This window comes from Tamandua tetradactyla, chromosome 7, assembly GCF_023851605.1.
Source record: "Tamandua tetradactyla isolate mTamTet1 chromosome 7, mTamTet1.pri, whole genome shotgun sequence".
In the NCBI taxonomy this organism is placed as follows: domain Eukaryota; kingdom Metazoa; phylum Chordata; class Mammalia; order Pilosa; family Myrmecophagidae; genus Tamandua; species Tamandua tetradactyla.
Genome location: NC_135333.1, coordinates 28,602,610 through 28,620,520, shown reverse-complemented (window position 1 = coordinate 28,620,520; position 17,911 = coordinate 28,602,610). Strand labels below are relative to the sequence as shown.

General features: G+C 49.4%; 1 protein-coding gene across 2 annotated transcripts in view; it reads left to right on the top strand.

Moving 5' to 3' along the window:
* Positions 1–17,911, top strand: part of MYH9 (myosin heavy chain 9) — a 100,758-nt gene that overhangs the window by 71,946 nt on the left and 10,901 nt on the right. For both annotated transcript variants that reach the window (XM_077168695.1, XM_077168696.1), the window contains exons 16-27: positions 208–401; positions 661–782; positions 1,474–1,543; positions 3,224–3,384; positions 4,190–4,298; positions 4,873–5,004; positions 5,436–5,642; positions 6,155–6,292; positions 8,434–8,557; positions 10,291–10,462; positions 10,862–11,074; positions 11,459–11,603. In XM_077168695.1, the coding sequence (XP_077024810.1) occupies positions 208–401; positions 661–782; positions 1,474–1,543; positions 3,224–3,384; positions 4,190–4,298; positions 4,873–5,004; positions 5,436–5,642; positions 6,155–6,292; positions 8,434–8,557; positions 10,291–10,462; positions 10,862–11,074; positions 11,459–11,603 (1,787 nt within the window). The remainder of the gene's footprint in view (positions 1–207; positions 402–660; positions 783–1,473; positions 1,544–3,223; positions 3,385–4,189; positions 4,299–4,872; positions 5,005–5,435; positions 5,643–6,154; positions 6,293–8,433; positions 8,558–10,290; positions 10,463–10,861; positions 11,075–11,458; positions 11,604–17,911) is intronic.

The following is a 17,911-nucleotide window of genomic DNA, read 5'->3' as shown; positions in this document are numbered from 1 at the left end:
CTTAGCAGTCTTTCCCCCTTGCCCGTTTCCTGCTCTGAAGGTCCGGTTTGCTCTGTGTTTGGAAATGCCCTGAGCACTCTGTGGGGAGCCTGAGCCAAAAGGGTCCCCTTGTTCTGTCCTTTTTCTGTCCCTATGTCGGTCTCTCTCCCACCCCTTCCCCACCCGCTGGGGTGCTGGGTGCTGACTTGTGTTGTGTGGCCTCTGCAGTGGACCGCATCATCGGGCTGGACCAGGTAGCCGGCATGTCGGAGACTGCACTGCCCGGAGCCTTCAAGACCCGGAAGGGCATGTTCCGCACCGTGGGGCAACTCTACAAGGAGCAGCTGGCCAAGCTGATGGCCACGCTGAGAAACACCAACCCCAACTTCGTCCGCTGTATCATCCCCAACCACGAGAAGAAGGTGCAGCCTGGACGGCAGGCGTCCGTCTGTCTCCCCAAGCCCTGGCGCCCCTGCTGGCTTCCATGGACCCCGGGGTCAGGCCCCCTCTGCCGGATGCTAAGGGGCTCAGAGGAGATGGCCGCATCTGTACTTTGTATTTTCGACTGGTTACACTGCTTCACTAGCTGCCCCTCCTGAGCCTGAGCCGTTTAGGCTTGCTTCTGCCCTGCGGGGTTCAAAGGGGCCATCGGTCTGAACGTGCCTGTGCTCTCTCCTCTAGGCCGGCAAGCTGGACCCTCACCTGGTGCTGGACCAGCTCCGCTGCAATGGGGTGCTCGAGGGCATCCGGATCTGCCGCCAGGGCTTCCCCAACAGGGTGGTCTTCCAGGAGTTTCGGCAGAGGTGAGCCGCAGAGGCCATAGAGGCCGGGACCTACGGCGAGGAAGGGAGCCAGGGCAGGGTGGCTCTTCGCCAGCTCCTCTGCTGTTTTATCATTGAAATGAAAGTAATTACACTTGGCTTTCACCATTAGCTGTTGGGAGAGCCTGGTGCTATTTGCTATAGTTAGAGGAGCTGTGAAAATAAATTTTAAAAGGATCAGCCGGAGACTTGGAAAGTTATGAAAATCGAAGTCACAAAGCACTGCAGCTTCTTGCTGGGTGTGCAGAGATGGAGTGATGCTGTCCTATTTGCCAGACAGCAGTGTTTAGTCTCGGTTGCTAACACGATGCTGCCCTTGACTTCATGGATGCCCTGTTTATTATCATGGTCCCTGTAGAACCCCAGGGAAGATGTGAGCACGAGCATCGTGGGGGGTCACAGACGAGGACCCTGGGCAAGTTGGCCACAAGGACCCCAAACCTAAAGCCCCCCTAGAGTGATTAAGACAGTCCAGCGGGAGTTCCCATCCCTGTACCGGGAAACACCATTCCTCCCTCCTGTCAGTCACCCTAAGAAAAGAGCAAGTAGAATTTGCTGGAATGTCTTCTTTGCTTAGGAGAATTTGTGAAAATTCCCACCTGCCACATTGAAGGGATGATGCTTTTCTCACGTCAATCAGGGATACAATGACCAGTCCTCTTTTCTTCCTCAGATATGAGATCCTGACACCCAATTCCATTCCGAAGGGCTTCATGGACGGGAAGCAGGCGTGTGTGCTCATGGTGAGTGGGGGTCTGTCTCTGTGCTCTCTGCTTGGGGTGGACCTTCAGTGACAGGGCTGTCCATCTGATTGGTTAAACACAGAGTGGCCCCTTGGCCCTCAGATAGTCAGGGATGGCATGTCGGGCTGGAAAGGTGTGGAAGGCCAGGGCTGTAGCCCTCCCCTGGTGGAGCGCTTTTATGCTCTCTTGCTCACATCTCCTCCAGTCCACACACTGCAGTGTGGTCAGTGGGCACCTTTCAGGCCAGAGTGCAGGCCCAGAACACGGAGACAGGACAGAGCCCTTGGGGTCTGCCTTCTGGGCTGTTTTCCCTCTTTCTTTCTTCCCAACCCCTGGTGCTCTTTGCTTGATGTGCAGTAGGAGCTCTGAAGTCTTGTGCAGTGATTGAAGGCCATGTGGCATCTTGCTGGCCAAACTGGGGCTAAATCCCACCCCAATCATTTTCATGCTTTCTAGGCCCCTATTGCTTCTGGAGTGCCCAGTGCTTCACTTTGCGTTGGTTCCAAAGAGTCAGCAGAGCAGATGACCTGGGGGTGGGAGGAGAGAAAAGGGAAGAAGAGATTCAACACCTGTCCTGTGCAAAATGCTGTCTTAGGTGACAGGAAGATTGAAGACCGTAAAAGAAGGCATAGGGACAGCCTCATGTCTAGATGCTTATAAGCTGGTGGGAAGGAAATTATTAGGACAGGAGTGTCTCCAGCATGTTTCCCTGTGTCCATCTCTTCCCCCGGAGTCATGGGGAGTCAGTGGCCAAGGGAGGCATGTGCTCCTCCAAGCAACTGCGGAGAGGCTGGAGACAGGACTCCTCAGGTGGTGTGTGCAGTGTGGGTTCGGTATTCCTATCAGCTCCACCTTCCCTGGTTCTCCATTCTCCTACCTGGTCCTCTTTCAGGGCCACTTGGGGTCCCCGAGAGTCTCCCAGATGCCACTTAGCCTGTTCATGGCATGGCCTTGCCCAGCCTGTCCTAAATCTCTTTGCTCCCAAATAGACGAACACGCATACCCTTGCCCATAGGCTTAACAAGAGGGCCTTGTTATTGTCACTGAAATTGCTCAATTATAGTGGCAGCTGAAGTGTGCGTAGGGTTCGTTGTGTGCTTGGCACCGATCTAAACATTTTCTGTGCAGTCCCTTATTTATTTAATTCCTAGAACTCTGCTCTGAAGGAGCCACTATTATTTGTTCTGTTTGTGAGTTGTTTTTTTTAATTAAAGAACGCATTATTCCCGTTTTACAGCAGAGAAGACTTGGGCTCGTAGAGGTGAAGGTCAAGGGTGTGCACTGTCTGCGACCCCTGCTCCCGGCTGCCTCTGCGTGGGTGGCCCCGTGGGCACTTGTAAAGTCCCACCCACTTCTGTCCCTGCATGCTGTCCCAGCATGCAGGGACAGAAGACAAAGAAAAGAGGACCTTTAGGGCCACTTTAAGAAACTGTGTTTCTCTGCTAGTCTGACTTGTCACCTGCCCTGAGCTGGCACCCCACCTGTCCCTTCTCAGTGTCCTTCTGCACACCACTTTATTTGGCCTGGTGAGAGGCTCCCCAGCAGAAAAGAAGCTAGCCAAGGGGCCACTTTGGGCCCGACCCTGCTTCCTGGCCCTCCCGGCTTCACCCCACACCGGTGGAGGCAGGTCCTTTGGCCGTTCCCTGGCAGTGAGACCCTGCCTGCTTCCCTCCCACCCAGATCAAGGCGTTGGAGCTGGACAGCAACCTATACCGCATCGGCCAGAGCAAAGTCTTCTTCCGGGCCGGCGTGCTGGCCCACCTGGAGGAGGAGCGGGACCTGAAGATCACAGACGTCATCATAGGGTTCCAGGCCTGCTGCAGGGGCTACTTGGCCAGAAAGTGAGTTCCGGAGACGCCCCCTCCCTACACAGCCTAATCACACTTCAGGCCCTTCTGTGTTCCGTTTCTGAAGAGCACTTGGGACCAGAGGGAGGCCCATATGGCTCTCCCTATCCCCTCTGTTCCCTGGATTTCTGTCTCCAACACGTGAAAACTACTACTTTCTCCGATGGACGTTGAAAGTGATCGGGTGGGAAGGGAGAGATTCTGCTCAGATTTGCCTACTCCACAAGCTGCTGCTCGTTGGGACCATTCACTCTTTTTGCCGTGTGGGTGTGACACCCAGAGCCAGCTGCACACAGTGTCCTGTGCTGGCAAGTCCAAGAGCAGCACCCTTAGACACTGGGGGCTCCCCTGCTGCAGGACAGTGCCTGCACCTCAGTCCCCTGTGTCTGGACCTGTGCTCAAGGGTATGCATTCCTGAGCTAGCCCTGAGCTCCAGAGACAAGCACGAGTAAATCATCTTTGGGTAAAGGTGCCCATATTTAACTCAAAGCCCTGCCCTTTGGGTCCTGCAGTTAGTTCACAAGAGGCTTTCACACCTGGAGCCACCTCACCCCACCGTGAAGGCAGGAGGTATATAGCCTGGGCCTAGGTCATCGTCTGCAGGGTCAGGAGTTGCCTGAGGTCACTCAGCTCCTGAATGGAGAAACCAGCCCCGAGCCTGAGACCAGCCTCCCCTGCTGCTCCCCTTTCTTGAAGTGTCCCAGGCAAGAGTAGGTCCCCTGGAACACTGGCCAAGTGGCCCAGTCGGCACCATTGGCCACCACCCCTGGACTCTCACCATGTCCCCCACCCACCTCAGGGCCTTTGCCAAGCGACAGCAGCAGCTGACAGCCATGAAAGTCCTTCAGAGGAACTGCGCCGCCTACCTCAAGCTGCGGAACTGGCAGTGGTGGCGGCTCTTCACCAAGGTAGGTCCTGGGGCTTCCGTCGTCAGCCCGAGGGACAGCAGGCCCTATACCCACCTCTGTGGACTGACAAAAAGCATAAAGAAGAAAAGTGAAAAGTTGCCCATGGCTCCCTCTCCTTGAGCTAGCAACAATAGATGTTTCCATATTTATTCCCAATCTTTTTCTTTCTCACTCCCTATAAATCTCACCTGTGTAAACCATATACATTCTTTCATAGCTGAGATTTGGCTTGTATAAACAGTCTCATACCTTGCCTTCTCTGTTTAAAATTCTTTCCTAAGCATGACTTGTAAAAAATGAGCACACTTGTTTCCTGGAGAATGTTTTCTAATCTGACTCCTTTTCCCCTTATAACTCTTCACTGTCATAAACACCACTGTCTTGAGCATGTCTGTGCACAGGATGTTTCCCTGAGATGTAGTTAGTGGGTTTAGGGCCCGTGGTACACCAGAGCCCTGATTCCAGGAAGGTGGCACCAGCTTGCTCCCTGCGGTATGTCTTGTTGCCCCCTCATAACTGCTGGCAGGGCAGGCACCCTCTGGTGCCACATCTCCACTACCCTCTCCTCTCCTAGGTCAAGCCGCTGCTACAAGTAAGCCGACAGGAGGAGGAAATGATGGCCAAGGAGGAGGAGCTGGTGAAGGTCCGAGAGAAGCAGCTGGCTGCGGAGAACAGACTCACTGAGATGGAGACGCTCCAGTCCCAGGTGGGTTTCTGCCCAGCTGCCTTAGCGCTGCCACCTGCTGGCGCCAGTGTACGAGGCCAGTTTGGCATTGAGGGAAATATTTCTCCTCTTGAAATAGGAAAATGGCAGTGAATCCCTCTGTAGATTCCATTCAGGGTTATGGGATTCAGGGAGGCCACCCACTGGGATGTAAAGACCAGGAATCTGGGGTTCAAGCCCAGGCTCCATCACTTACCTCTCTGGGTGTGCTTCTGAGGATCTTGGCATGTGACTCGTGGGGCTGTGGTGAAACATAAAGGACACGATGTTGCGAAGTGCCCCAGAGCCTAAGCACTCTCTGTTTTCTTGTGGGCACACCTCTCTTCATCCTCCCTCCAGGAACCTGAGCTCGAGAACCTCGGTCCTGGGTGGCTTGAGGAGGTTAGGTTGCAAGGAGCTTTTGTATTTTGTAGCTCATGGCAGAGAAGTTGCAGCTGCAGGAGCAGCTCCAGGCAGAAACGGAGCTGTGTGCCGAGGCTGAGGAGCTCCGGGCCCGGTTGACCGCCAAGAAGCAGGAGCTGGAGGAGATTTGCCACGACCTTGAGGCCAGAGTGGAGGAGGAGGAGGAGCGCTGTCAGCACCTGCAGACGGAGAAGAAGAAAATGCAGCAGAACATCCAGGTAACCCGCTGCCCCCGCCCCCCGGAGGCAGGGCCGGGGCCAGACACTTCAGAAATGGGGTGCAGGGGGTGGGGCATCCTGGAGGAATGGGGATGCAAGACTCAGGGAGAACACAGAAACCAGCATTTCCATGGTAAGCTGACTCCTTGCCTGTCCACTTGGGGCCAGCTTGGAGAGAGTGTCTTCATAGGGTGGTTATTTCTAATATGTGTGTCTCAGGCCCCCATGAGCAGTGAGGCCAGTTTCATTTCCCTCCCTTCAAGCCTGGCCCTGAGGTGTCAGTGGGGGGCTTAGGCTCTGCTTTCCGTAGACAGTCTGCCCATGTTACTGGTGGGCAACTCACAAAAGGGAGCATTTCAGGACAAATGACCGGGAATGGGGCCTGGGACTCTGGCTTCCTTCGCTCCCCATCCTAAATACGAGATTGCACATGTGAGGAGCGGGCTGCGTTTCAGCCGTGCTCCTGGGCGCTGGAGCCTGCGCCCCTCACAGTCCGTCTGGGTGTGGGGCAGGAGCTGGAGGAGCAGCTGGAAGAGGAGGAGAGTGCCCGCCAGAAGCTGCAACTCGAGAAGGTCACCACCGAGGCCAAGCTGAAGAAGCTGGAGGAAGACCAGATCATTATGGAAGACCAGAACTGCAAACTCGCCAAGGTGGGGTCCTGGGCGGACGGGAGGGAGGGAGGGGTGCGCTGGGGCCGGGGCTGGCCCGTCCCTCCTGTTGGCAGCACTGTGGCTCTGTCCACAGCGGGTTGTTCTGCCTGGGTGTCCATGGCCTCGGGCACCAGGGTCACACCAAAAGGACATTTCTCTTAAAAGAGCAACATCTGCAGGAAGGGTTTGACATCTCTCATCAGTTAAACTTTCCAGACTCGTTTTTTAAAATTGAGATGTATATTCACATGCCATATAATCATCTGAAGTATATGCCAGTGGTTCACAGTATCAGCAGATGTCTGTGCATTCATCATCATAATTGATTTTTCTTTTTTTTTCCACATGGGCAGGCACCGGGAATTGAACCCAGGTCTCCGGCATGGCAGGCGAGAGCTCTGCCTACCATGGCCTGCCCCACAATTGATTTTTGAGCATTTTCATTGCCAAAAAAAAAGTAAAAAAGAACACCCAAGTCGCCCATAACTCCCATTGCTTATTGTTTTTTTGTCTTTTTTTTTTTTTCTTACTTATCTGTCTATACACTAGAGAAAGGAGTTTCAGTCACAAGGTTTTCACAGTAACACAAACATCCCTTAAAAGCTCTATAGTTACTCAGTCGTCTTTAAGAATTAAAGTTTTGGATTACAGGTCAATAGTGTCAGGTACTTCCCTCTAGCTACTCCAGTACACCAAAAACTAAAAAGAGACATCTATACACTGCATGAGAATAACCTCCAGAATTTATTACCTCTCAGCTCTATTTGAAATCTCTCAGCCACTGAAACTTTATTTTGTTTCATTCTCTTCCCCCTTTTGGTCAGGAAGGCTTTCTCAATCCCACAGTGCCAGGGCCAGGCTCATCCCTGGGAGTCCTGTCCCCGTTGCTAGGGAGAGTCACACCCCTGGGAGTCCTGTCCCTCTTAGCCGGGAGGGCGGTGAGTTCACCTGCTGAATTGACTTAGAGAGGCCACATCTGAGCAACAAAAGAGGTTCTCTGGGCATGACCCTTAGGCATAATCATAAGTAGGCTCAGCTTATCCTTTGCGGGAATAAGTTACACACGGGCAATCCCCATGATTGAGGGCCTGGCCCATCAAATTGGCAGTCTCCAATGACTGCAAGAATATCAGGTCTTCCCCGGGTGGGGAAGTTTAATATTTCTACCTTTTGCCCCAGTCCCTCATAGGGACTTTGCAAATTCTTTTTGTTTTTTTGGTTTTTTTTTGCAAATACTTTTTAATTCTCTTCCTGGATTACTCTGGGATGTATTAGGGCATCACACCAACCTGTGCGAACCAATAGGCTGTCGCTCTCCACAAGCTTTTGAGACCCTAGGCTTTGTAGAGTTGTGCTTCAGCTGTTATTTATTGTCTGCTGTCATGGGGCATTGTCTGTGCCAGACGGAGGCGGATTGGCCTGGTGTCTCACCGGCTCCTGGTGAGGGGCGTGCACTCCTTCCACCACCTCTGTGGTGGCTGACTGCATTCTAGGATGGCCTTGAGTTCCTGTTCACATCTGCCCCAGTAAGCAGATGAAGGCTGGAAAACATGTTAGAGGAGAGGGAAGGAACGGGTCGGCCGCCCTGGGCCCCCCGAGGGTGGAGCTGGAAGGGCAGGTACTCGTGCTGGGGCTTGGTGGCGTGGGAAGCATGAGACACCCTTACCACAGGCTGGCTATGTGGCAGGTCGCGGACCTTGCTGAGGCTGGGTCTCCAGTGGTGGACACACAGAGCGGGAAGCAAGGGGAGCAGCCCTGGGTTATTTCGGGTTGAGTCACAGTGACATGGTGGCCGTATGCAAGGGGTGCGGAACTGGCGTGGAGACGAAAATAGCATCTGCCCCTTGGAGCCTGCTGTCACCTGGGGACTGGAGGGTAGTAGGGTCCAGGAGAGCTTGGCACCATGTTTTCAGGTCCCAAGGAAGCGTCTCTGGCTATTTTAGGAGGGCTCGTGATCTTTCAAAGTGAACCCTTTGGTCCAGGAAATCCTAATGAATGTGATCGAGTGTTTCAGGCCCTGCGGTTCCGTTCAGTTCTAAGTTTCCGCAGGAGTCATCGTGCTCTAAGGGGAGTCAGGGTATTCTGTGCTCAGCTGAGGCTAAAAGGCTCAGCCTTGACACTGCCCCCTCCCCTGCCCGCAGGAGAAGAAGCTCCTGGAAGACAGAATAGCTGAGTTTACCACCAACCTCACGGAAGAGGAGGAGAAGTCCAAGAGCCTCGCCAAGCTCAAGAACAAACATGAGGCCATGATCACTGACCTGGAAGGTAGGGGATGGCGGCTTCGTGCCTGTGCCCGTGCTGAGGCCTCCGGTAGCTTGGCGGGGCTGATGCCAACACTGCACAGTGAGGCTCAGGAGCTGCGTTGGGGCCCGGTGGGGGTCTGGGCCCCAGGCACGCGGCGCTTTGTGAGCGGTAGGGATGTCCCCTCCACGGCATGAGTCAGGTAAAGAGTTGGCATTTCTCTGTGTTGGGCACCACGTACCTCGCCAGCTTTTGAGACTTCCTGAGAGGCTCTAGGTATGATGCCAGCTCTATGTCATCTTGTGCCTGTTACTTAATCTCCCTGAGCTTTAGTTTCCCTTCCCTGTCAAGTGGACACCGTGACACGGTGTTGGTAAGGAGTAGACTAAATTGTGTGTGAACATGCTGTTACAGTGTAAAGTGCTGGACAGGTATTGTGAGGTGTCCTGCTTGACTTGGGGCAGGTGATAAATAGTCCCTTCATCTCTGTGTGCCCTGAGGATTTGTGGCCATCTGAGGCCCTTGCCCCTTGAGAGGAGTGGACACCTGGGTGAGGGAGGAGAGGCCAAACCTCTGCGTGTGCCCAGAGCACATGCTGGAGCCACTCCGCAGCATGTCCGGGCCGACCGCTGGGAGGTTTTCCCAGCTGGGTTTCAGAGCCCCATCTGGCTTGCTCACAATTGTAAGGGGTGAGGCAAAGCCATCTGGTAAGGGGAAGGAAAGTCCTAACACAGAGAGATCTCCCACCCCCACCCCACAATGGTCTCGGGGACTTGACCCGCTACGAGGCCTGGGCAGTGCATGCCTACTAGATTGTAAATGTTTGAAAATTTGACACGGATCAGTGTTAGCAGAGTTGTTGAGCAGGTTGCATCCACACAGGATGCTGATGGGAGTGTATGTTGGTAGATGGTGTTGGAAAGCGGGCTGGCATCATGCACTGCAGTTCCAGCTTTGTGTACCAGCAAACAGCACTTCTCCAGCTGTGCCTTGCAACCATGGGCAGGACTATTCCAGCAGCACTGGTCATAAAAGCAAACACAACTCAAATGTCCATAAATAACTTGTGGTATATACACAAATGGGATACTGGATGGAAGTCAAAATCTATCAATTGCAGGGACAGCATGTTAAATCTCACAGTTCTAATACTGAGCAACACAGGCAATTCCGAGAATCATAGCCACCGACACTTACCATGGACCAGGCCCTGTGTGTCTGTGTGCTTTGCGATAGTGACTCGTTTGAGCCTCACCTCACCCTATATGAATCATCTTATTATTCACATGAGGAAACTGAGGCACACAGAGACGGAGTAACTTACCTAAAGTCTTTAAAGGAACTGTAAAGCCAGAAATGGAACCCAGGCAATCTGGCTTGTCATGACTGCTATACTGACTATGGGGAATTGATGCAGTACAATTCCATGATGTAAGTTGAAGTTCATGCAAAGGTAAACATTTTACTGTTTAGGGATACAGACATGGGACAGCCATAAAGAAAGCCAGGGGCACAATGAACACAGCCTGTGGGAAGGTAGTTACTCTGTGGAGGAAGAACAGGTGTGCGGTGGGGAGAGACTCAGCCACCAGTGCTGTCCTTAGCCCAGCAGTTGGGCACAAGTGGATGTGGTTCCTCACACCTTATGTATGTGATATAGCAATTATCTACTCCGTATTTTATGTAAATAATTTAAAACAAGCGAGTAAGGTCCATGGCCACTCAGGGCTCCCCATTTCTCCTCCCACCCTTTGCAGAGCGCCTCCGAAGGGAGGAGAAGCAGCGCCAGGAGCTAGAGAAGACCCGCCGGAAGCTGGAGGGAGACTCCACAGACCTCAACGATCAGATCGCGGAGCTGCAGGCCCAGATTGCAGAGCTCAAGATGCAGCTGGCCAAGAAGGAGGAGGAGCTCCAGGCCGCCCTGGCCAGGTGAGGTCCGGGTTGCCGGCCAGCGGCACGGAGGCAATGGGGGGACAGTGAGCCACAGGCATTCTCTCTGCTGCTGTCTTGAAAGCCAGTTCAGCAGGCCCGCCCCTCCCTCCCCTTCCCTTTTTCTCTTTTTACTTGACTGTTGTCACAGACTAGCATTTTATTTATTTATTTTTTGATGTTTCAAGAACTGACTCTTTGGCAAATGAATGATTCCTCTCTGAAGTTTCCCAATTATCAGAGCCGTGTTGTCTTTACACCTCCTGGAGGCGTCACGTGTTTTTGCCAGGAGGAGCTCCCAAGTACCACGGGACCACCTGCACCTCTGGGGCCTCTTCTGCACGCGCTGCTTTTTGGAAATGAAAATGGCCTCACGCTGGTGTTTTTGGTCTCTGACAGAGTGGAAGAGGAAGCCGCCCAGAAAAACATGGCCCTAAAGAAGATTCGGGAGCTGGAATCTCAGATCTCTGAACTCCAGGAAGACCTGGAATCTGAGCGTGCTTCGAGGAATAAAGCTGAGAAGCAGAAACGGGATCTCGGGGAAGAGCTGGAGGCTCTGAAAACAGAGTTGGAGGACACGCTGGATTCCACAGCCGCCCAGCAGGAGCTCAGGTGGGCCCTGGGACTGACCGGTCAAATCCCTGAGGAGGTCAGGGGTGGGAAGGGAACAGGAGGCCTTGGCCTGGAAGGGGGACTCCAGGCCTCTGTGCACACATGCGGATGGTGCTATTACATAGCAGAAGACATGGAACCTAGAGGTTCCTCAGCAGTTTTCTCTCTTCTGAGTAAAAAGATGTGTTTAAGAACCCTGCTTAAAATTCAGGATGAGGCAAGGGTGGGATTGAAGACTCAGAGGGTACAGATGGCTTCTTCAAAGCATGTCTTAGAGGCTGGCAGGAGGAAGGTGGCCAGTGGTGGAACAGCTACCACGGTTCCCCAGGAGCAGCGTTGCCCCAGAGTCCTTGGCTTCCACTCTGAGGGTGTTTCCCTGTCCAGATCCAAACGAGAACAGGAAGTGAACATCCTGAAGAAGACCCTGGAGGATGAGGCCAAGACCCACGAGGCCCAGATCCAGGAGATGAGGCAGAAGCACTCCCAGGCTGTGGAGGAGCTAGCCGAGCAGCTGGAGCAGATGAAGCGGGTGCGTGAGCCACTGGGGCTGGGGGCTCCCTCCACAACTGCGGGTGGGCCTTGCTGCTGTCAGGGCAGGTGCCCTCCTGAGACTGGCCGCTGTGCTAGGCAGGGCAGTGTCCACCAGTGAAGGAGGTCTGTCTAGTGTCGAAGTGCTGGGGCCTGAGTCCAGCTCCTCTTCTTAGTGGCTGTGAGACCTCAGCAAATAGTCGCTGCTGTTCTGTCTGTACAGGAGGATAATGCTAGGCCCATCTCATATGGTCATGTCAGGGCTAAAAGAGCTGAGAGTCCATGTAAAGCACTTAGAGAGGAAGGCCTCAGCCCGTTGTAGTTATAGTTTTTTATTATCATAATTTTTCTTTTCAACATGCAGGGCCAGAAAACTTCAAGGAATCTGATAACACTGAAGCTAGTTTCACGGGGCCTTTGAGGTCCCATTTCTGAAGACTGGGTCCTCTCTAGAGCACCCCAACAAGTGGTTGGCCAGGGTCTTTTTGGGAAAACCCTGGTGACATTGATCCCTGCTGCTTTCTTGGTCAGGTGGCTGATGGCCAGGCAGTTCCTTACCAAGACAAGTTCTGCCTCCTGTGGCAGCTCATGGCTACTCTGCTGACCGCTGGAGAAGTCTAAGCTTCTTTCATGGGGCAATCTAGAGTGTTTTAAAAATGCACATGTCTGAGAAAAGGAAATGTACGTGTCTATTTGTCTCTGCAGGTCAGAGCCCTTCCCTTGTCCTTAAGTGTTCTTGCCCAACTTGCTGTTGCTGCATTCTCTCAGGGTCCACTTTACTCGTGAACTTGTTGGTGACCGTGTGGCTTGATCAGTGCAGATTAGAATGGAATTCTTGTTTTTATTTTGGAAACTTCACATAAATATATCTACATATATTTGGGGGGGAATCTCTGATCATTATTTAATTTGTTCTATAGCTATTAACACAGAAAGATAGTTAATTAACCTACAAAGGCAAATTTAGTCTTTTGGCTAATTGGACCTGTCTTTGCTCTTCCTTCTGTTCATCAGTGTTGGCTAATCTGGGGGAGAAATCTAGCCCACGCTCTCCAGTTGCCAACACTCATCCTTTTAATGCTCGATAATGGGCAAAGCTATATCCAAATTCTTTAATGTGACACTGATTTGGTATTCTGGTGAGAGCCCTTGAATTGGGTGAACACCTAAGCAAAGCAAGACAAACCCATTTTTCCTTTCTGAAAGTTGCCTAATCTTTTCAGATTTTCCTGAATCTCCAGCAGCTTCCCCAAGGGCCATAGCACTGGCCTTCCTGGCTTTCCCCAACACGCCATCCGGATCATGGCCAACATCTGGGGTGGAGACGTGGCAGGACAGTCCACCAGCCCCGCACCCACTACTCCCATAGCCACCGCTGAGGCTCTTGATGTGTCCCCCCAACTTTTATATACATTTATATATATTTTTAATTTTTTATTAATTAAAAAAAAATTACAAGAAGCACAAACATTCCCAACACATACACTCAGCAATTCACAATATCATCACATAGTTACATATTCATCATCATGATCATTTCCACACATTTCATCAATTCAGAAAAAGACATAAAAAAAAACAGAAAAATAAAACAAAAACAGAAAAAAAATTTTACATACCATACCCCTTACCCCTTGCTTTCATTGATCACTAGCATTTCAAACTAAATTTATTTTAGCATTTTTCCCCCTATTATTTATTTTTATTCCATATATTCTACTCACCTGTTGACAAGGTAGATAAAAGGAGCATCAGACACAAGATTTTCACAATCACACAGTCACATTGTGAAAACTGTATCATTATACAATCATCATTGAGAAACATGGCTACTGGAACACAGCTCTACATTTTCAGGCAGTTCCCTCCAGCCACTCCATTACATCTTGAATAAGATGATCTCTACTTGATGCATAAGAATAACCTCCAGGATAACCTCTCGACTCTGTTTGGAATCTCTCAGCCATTGACACTTTGTCTCATTTCCCTCTTCCCTCTTTTGTTTGAGAAGGTTTTCTCAATCCCTTGATGATAAATCTCAGCTCATTCTAGGGTTTTTCTCAATCCCTTGATGCTGAGTCTCAGCTCATTCTAAGATCTCTGTCCCACGTTGCCAGGAAGGTCCACACCCCCGGGAGTCATGTCCCACGTAGAGAGGGGTAGGGTGGTGAGACTGCTCGTTGTGTTGGCTGGAGAGAGAGGCCACATCTGAGCAACAAAAGAGGCTCTCTTGGGGGTGACTCTTTTAGGCCTAAATTTTAAGTAGACTTGACCTATCCTTTGCGGGGTTAAGTTTCATATGAACAAACCCCAAGACTGGAGGCTCTGCCTATAGCTTTGGTTGTCCACACTGTTTGTGAGAATATCAAGAATTCAACTTGGGGAAGTTGAATTTCTCCCCGTTCTCACCACTCCCCGAAGGGGGCTTTGCAGATACTTTTCCACTCACTGATCGAATCACTCTGGGATTCATTGGGGCATCACTCTGGACAAACCAACAAAATCTCATGTCCTACCTGAGATTCCAAGTACTTAATGGTGTTCAATCAAACTATCTACATAAGTTATATTAGGAAATGCACTAGTCAAAATATTAATTTTGTAACAGATAAACATTTTTTGCTTTAGTCTCACAAAGAAGGTGACATTTTAAAATATTAATTACCATCTATTTTCAGTACCCTGCAATAATGACATTCCTTTGTTCTTCCTCATGCAAAAACATTTTAAAAATTGTACCTTGTACATTTCACTGTTATTATACACTCTAGGCATTCCTAGATTATACCATCTCAATCTTTAACATCTATCTTTCTGATTTCAATATGTCCCCAGCCCTCCTCCATCATTCTCACATGCAGCTTCATTCAGTGTTTTAACATAATGATATTACAGTTAGGTAGTATTGTGCTGTCCATTTCTGAGTTTTTGTATCCTGTCCTGTTGCACAGTCTGTATGCGTTCAGCTCCAATTACCCAATATCTTACTGTATATATTTTTTAATTATTTTTTTAAATATAACAACAAACAAAAATATTCTTAACATATGCTCATTCCATTCTGCATATATAATCAATAATTCACAATATCATCACATAGTTGCATATTCATCATCATGATCATTTCTTAGAACATTTGCATCAATTCAGAAAAAGAAAATAGAAAAAAAATCATACATACCATACCCGTTATCCCTCCCTTTCATTGATCACTAGCATTTCAATCTACTAAATTTGTTTTAACATTTGTTCCCCCTATTATTTATTTTTATTCCATATGTTTTACTCGTCTGTTGATAAGGTAGATAAGAGGAACATCAGACACAAGGTTTTCACGATCACACAGTCACATTGTGAAAGCTTTGTCATTATACAATCATCTTCAAGAAACATGGCTACTGGAACACAGCTCTACGTTTTCAGGCAGTTCCCTCCAGCCTCTCCATTACATCTTTTAACTGTTTTACATTTGAAGTCTAATTTGTTGGATATTAATATAGTTACTCCTGCTCTTTTCTGGTTGTTGTTTGCATGAAATATCTTTTCCCAACCTTTCACTTTCAACCTATGTTTATCTTTGGGTCTAAGATGTGTTTCCTGTAGATAGCATATAGAAGGATCCTGTTTCTTAATCCATTCTGCCAGTCTATGTCTTTTGATTGGGGAGTTCAATCCATTAACCTTTAGTGTTATTACGGTACAGGTAGTACTTTCTTCTACCATTTTGCTTTTGGATTTTATGTCATATCTAATTTTCCTTCTTTCTACATTCTTCTCCACACCTCTTTCTTTTGTGTTTTTGTATCTGTCTCTAGTGTTCCCTTTAACATTTCTTACAGAGCTGTTCTCTTGGTCACAAATTCTCTCAGTGATTTTTTTGTCTGAAAATGTTTTAATTTCTCCCTCATTTTTGAAGGACAATTTTGAGGGGTATAGAATTCTTGGTTGGCAGTTTTTCTCTTTTAGTAATTTAAAAATATCATCCCACTGTCTTCTCACCTCCATGGTTTCTACTGAGAAATCTACACATAGTCTTATTGGGTTTCCCTTGTATGTGATGGATTGCTTTTCTCTTGCTGCTTTCAAGATCCTCTCTTTCTCTTTGATCTCTGACATTCTGATTAGTAAGTGTCTTGGAGAACTTCAATTTGGATCTATTCTCTTTGGGGTATGCTGCACTTCTTGGATGTGTAATTTTAGGTCTTTCGTAAGAGTTGGGAAATTTTCAGTGATAATTTCCTCCATTAGTTTTTCTCCTCCTTTTCCCTTCTCTTCTTCCGGGACACCCACAACACGTATATTTATGCACTTCATATTATCATTCAATTCCCTGAGTCCCTGCTCATATTTTTCCATTTTTTTCCCTAGGGTTTCTGTTTCTTTTCGGGTTTCAGATGTTCCATCCTCCAGTTCACTAATCCTATCCTCTGTCTTTTGAAATCTACCATTGTAGGTTTCCATTGTTTTTTTCATCTCTTCTACTGTGCCTTTCATTCCCATAAGTTCTGTGATTTGTTTTTTCAGACTTTCCATTTCTTCTTTTTGTTCATTCCTTGCCTTCTTGATATCCTCCCTCAATTCACTGATTTGGTTTTTGATGAGGTTTTCCATGTCTGTTCGTATATTCTGAATTAATTGTCTCAACTCTTGTATCTCATTTGAACTATTGGTTTGTTCCTTTGACTAGGCCATATCTTCAATTTTCCTGGTGTGATTTGTTATTTTTTGCTGGCTTCTAGACATTTAATTACCTTAATTAGTTTATTCTGGAGATTGCTTTCACTTCTCTTACCTAGGGTTTTCTTGCTGGATGAATTTGTTGTCTATCTGTTCTTTGACATTCAGTTCAGCTTTTTCTGGACCTCTAGCTTAGGTTTTGTTTAACGGATTTAATTTTTCGGTTCTTGTTTTCTTGTTTCTTGCCCTGCTTGTATGGTGCCTCCCTCCCACCCCCCCTTAGAAGGGTCTACTTAGATATTATAGACTCCAGCTGGGTTTTCCCAAACTAAACTGGCCTCCTATCAGGGGGAAGGAGTCACCTGTGTCAGTTTTCCCTGAGGGTGAGACCCAGCAGGTTAAAAGACTTTCCTGTGAAGTCTCTGGGCTCTGTTTTTCTTATCCTGCCCAGTATGTGGCGCTTGTGTGCCTGTGGGTCGCACCAGCATAAGATGATGCGGTACCTTTAACTTTGAAAGACTCTCCCTGCTGGGGGCATGGTGGAGACAGAGGAGAGGTTGTAGGCTGGTTTTAATGGCTTCAAGTTGCCAAGCCCTGGGGTCTGAATTCCTTGAGGGAGGGATTCCACCTGAGTTGGGCTTCACCCCTCCCCTGGGGAAGGCACAGGTGGGAGACTAGCCCTGAAAGCAGCCTGTTTCTGTCTATGCCTGGGGCAGTTGCAGCCCAAAAAGTCCCGCCACTGAATTCAGAGGCAGCCAAGCCTCCGTAGAAACACAGCCACAAAAACCTCCATTTCCTCCCCTTTCCTCTTTTTCCGTTAGCCCAATGAGCGACCTCCACTTTGACCAGGTTCACCTGAGCTGGGGGCCTATTTTTATTAGTCAGAATTTGTTAATTAATGCCACAATTGGTGTTTGGTTGGGCTCAGCCCCTGGTGCTGGTAAAGTCCCTTTCCTTTCCCTTCTGGGAAGCAGCCTGTTGGGGAGGGGCACCAGCCACCACGGCTTGGGGAACTCACGGTTCTGGGGGGACTCACAGCCGGTCCAACTGGTCCAGACTGGGGTACACTGTGTGTCTGGTCACTGACGTGGCCCCAGCAGCTGTTCTGTATTGTTCCTGACTATTTAGTAGTTGTTCTGGAGGACCTCTCCATTACATCTTGACTAGCAAGGTGATATCTAGTTAATGTGTAAGAATAACCTCCAGGATAACCTCTCGACTCTGTTTGGTATCTCTCAGCTATTGACTTTCATATTTTTAAAAAACATACTACATTATTAGTTTGAGCAGCAGGTTTCAAAGAAGCTTTATTAGAAGTCTGACAATGGACAATTATGATTTCCTTCATCCTGTGATGATACTGTTAAACCCAGCACATCAGCAGTGCCTTAGGGAGGCTGGGCAGGGGTCGAGCAGTGGGGGGCATGTGCTTGTCACCCACTGGTGGGTGAGACGAGCACAGATCAGGCCGATCCTTCTGAGCCCAGGGCTCTTGCCACCACGCTATGCCCTGTACTTGCCCGGCACCGTTTTTGTTGTTGGTGGCAGCATTTTGGGATCTGGACGCGGCAGCTGTTCAAATGAGAGCAGCCCTATGTCACGGTGCAGGTGGCTCCTTTACTTCTGTGTTCT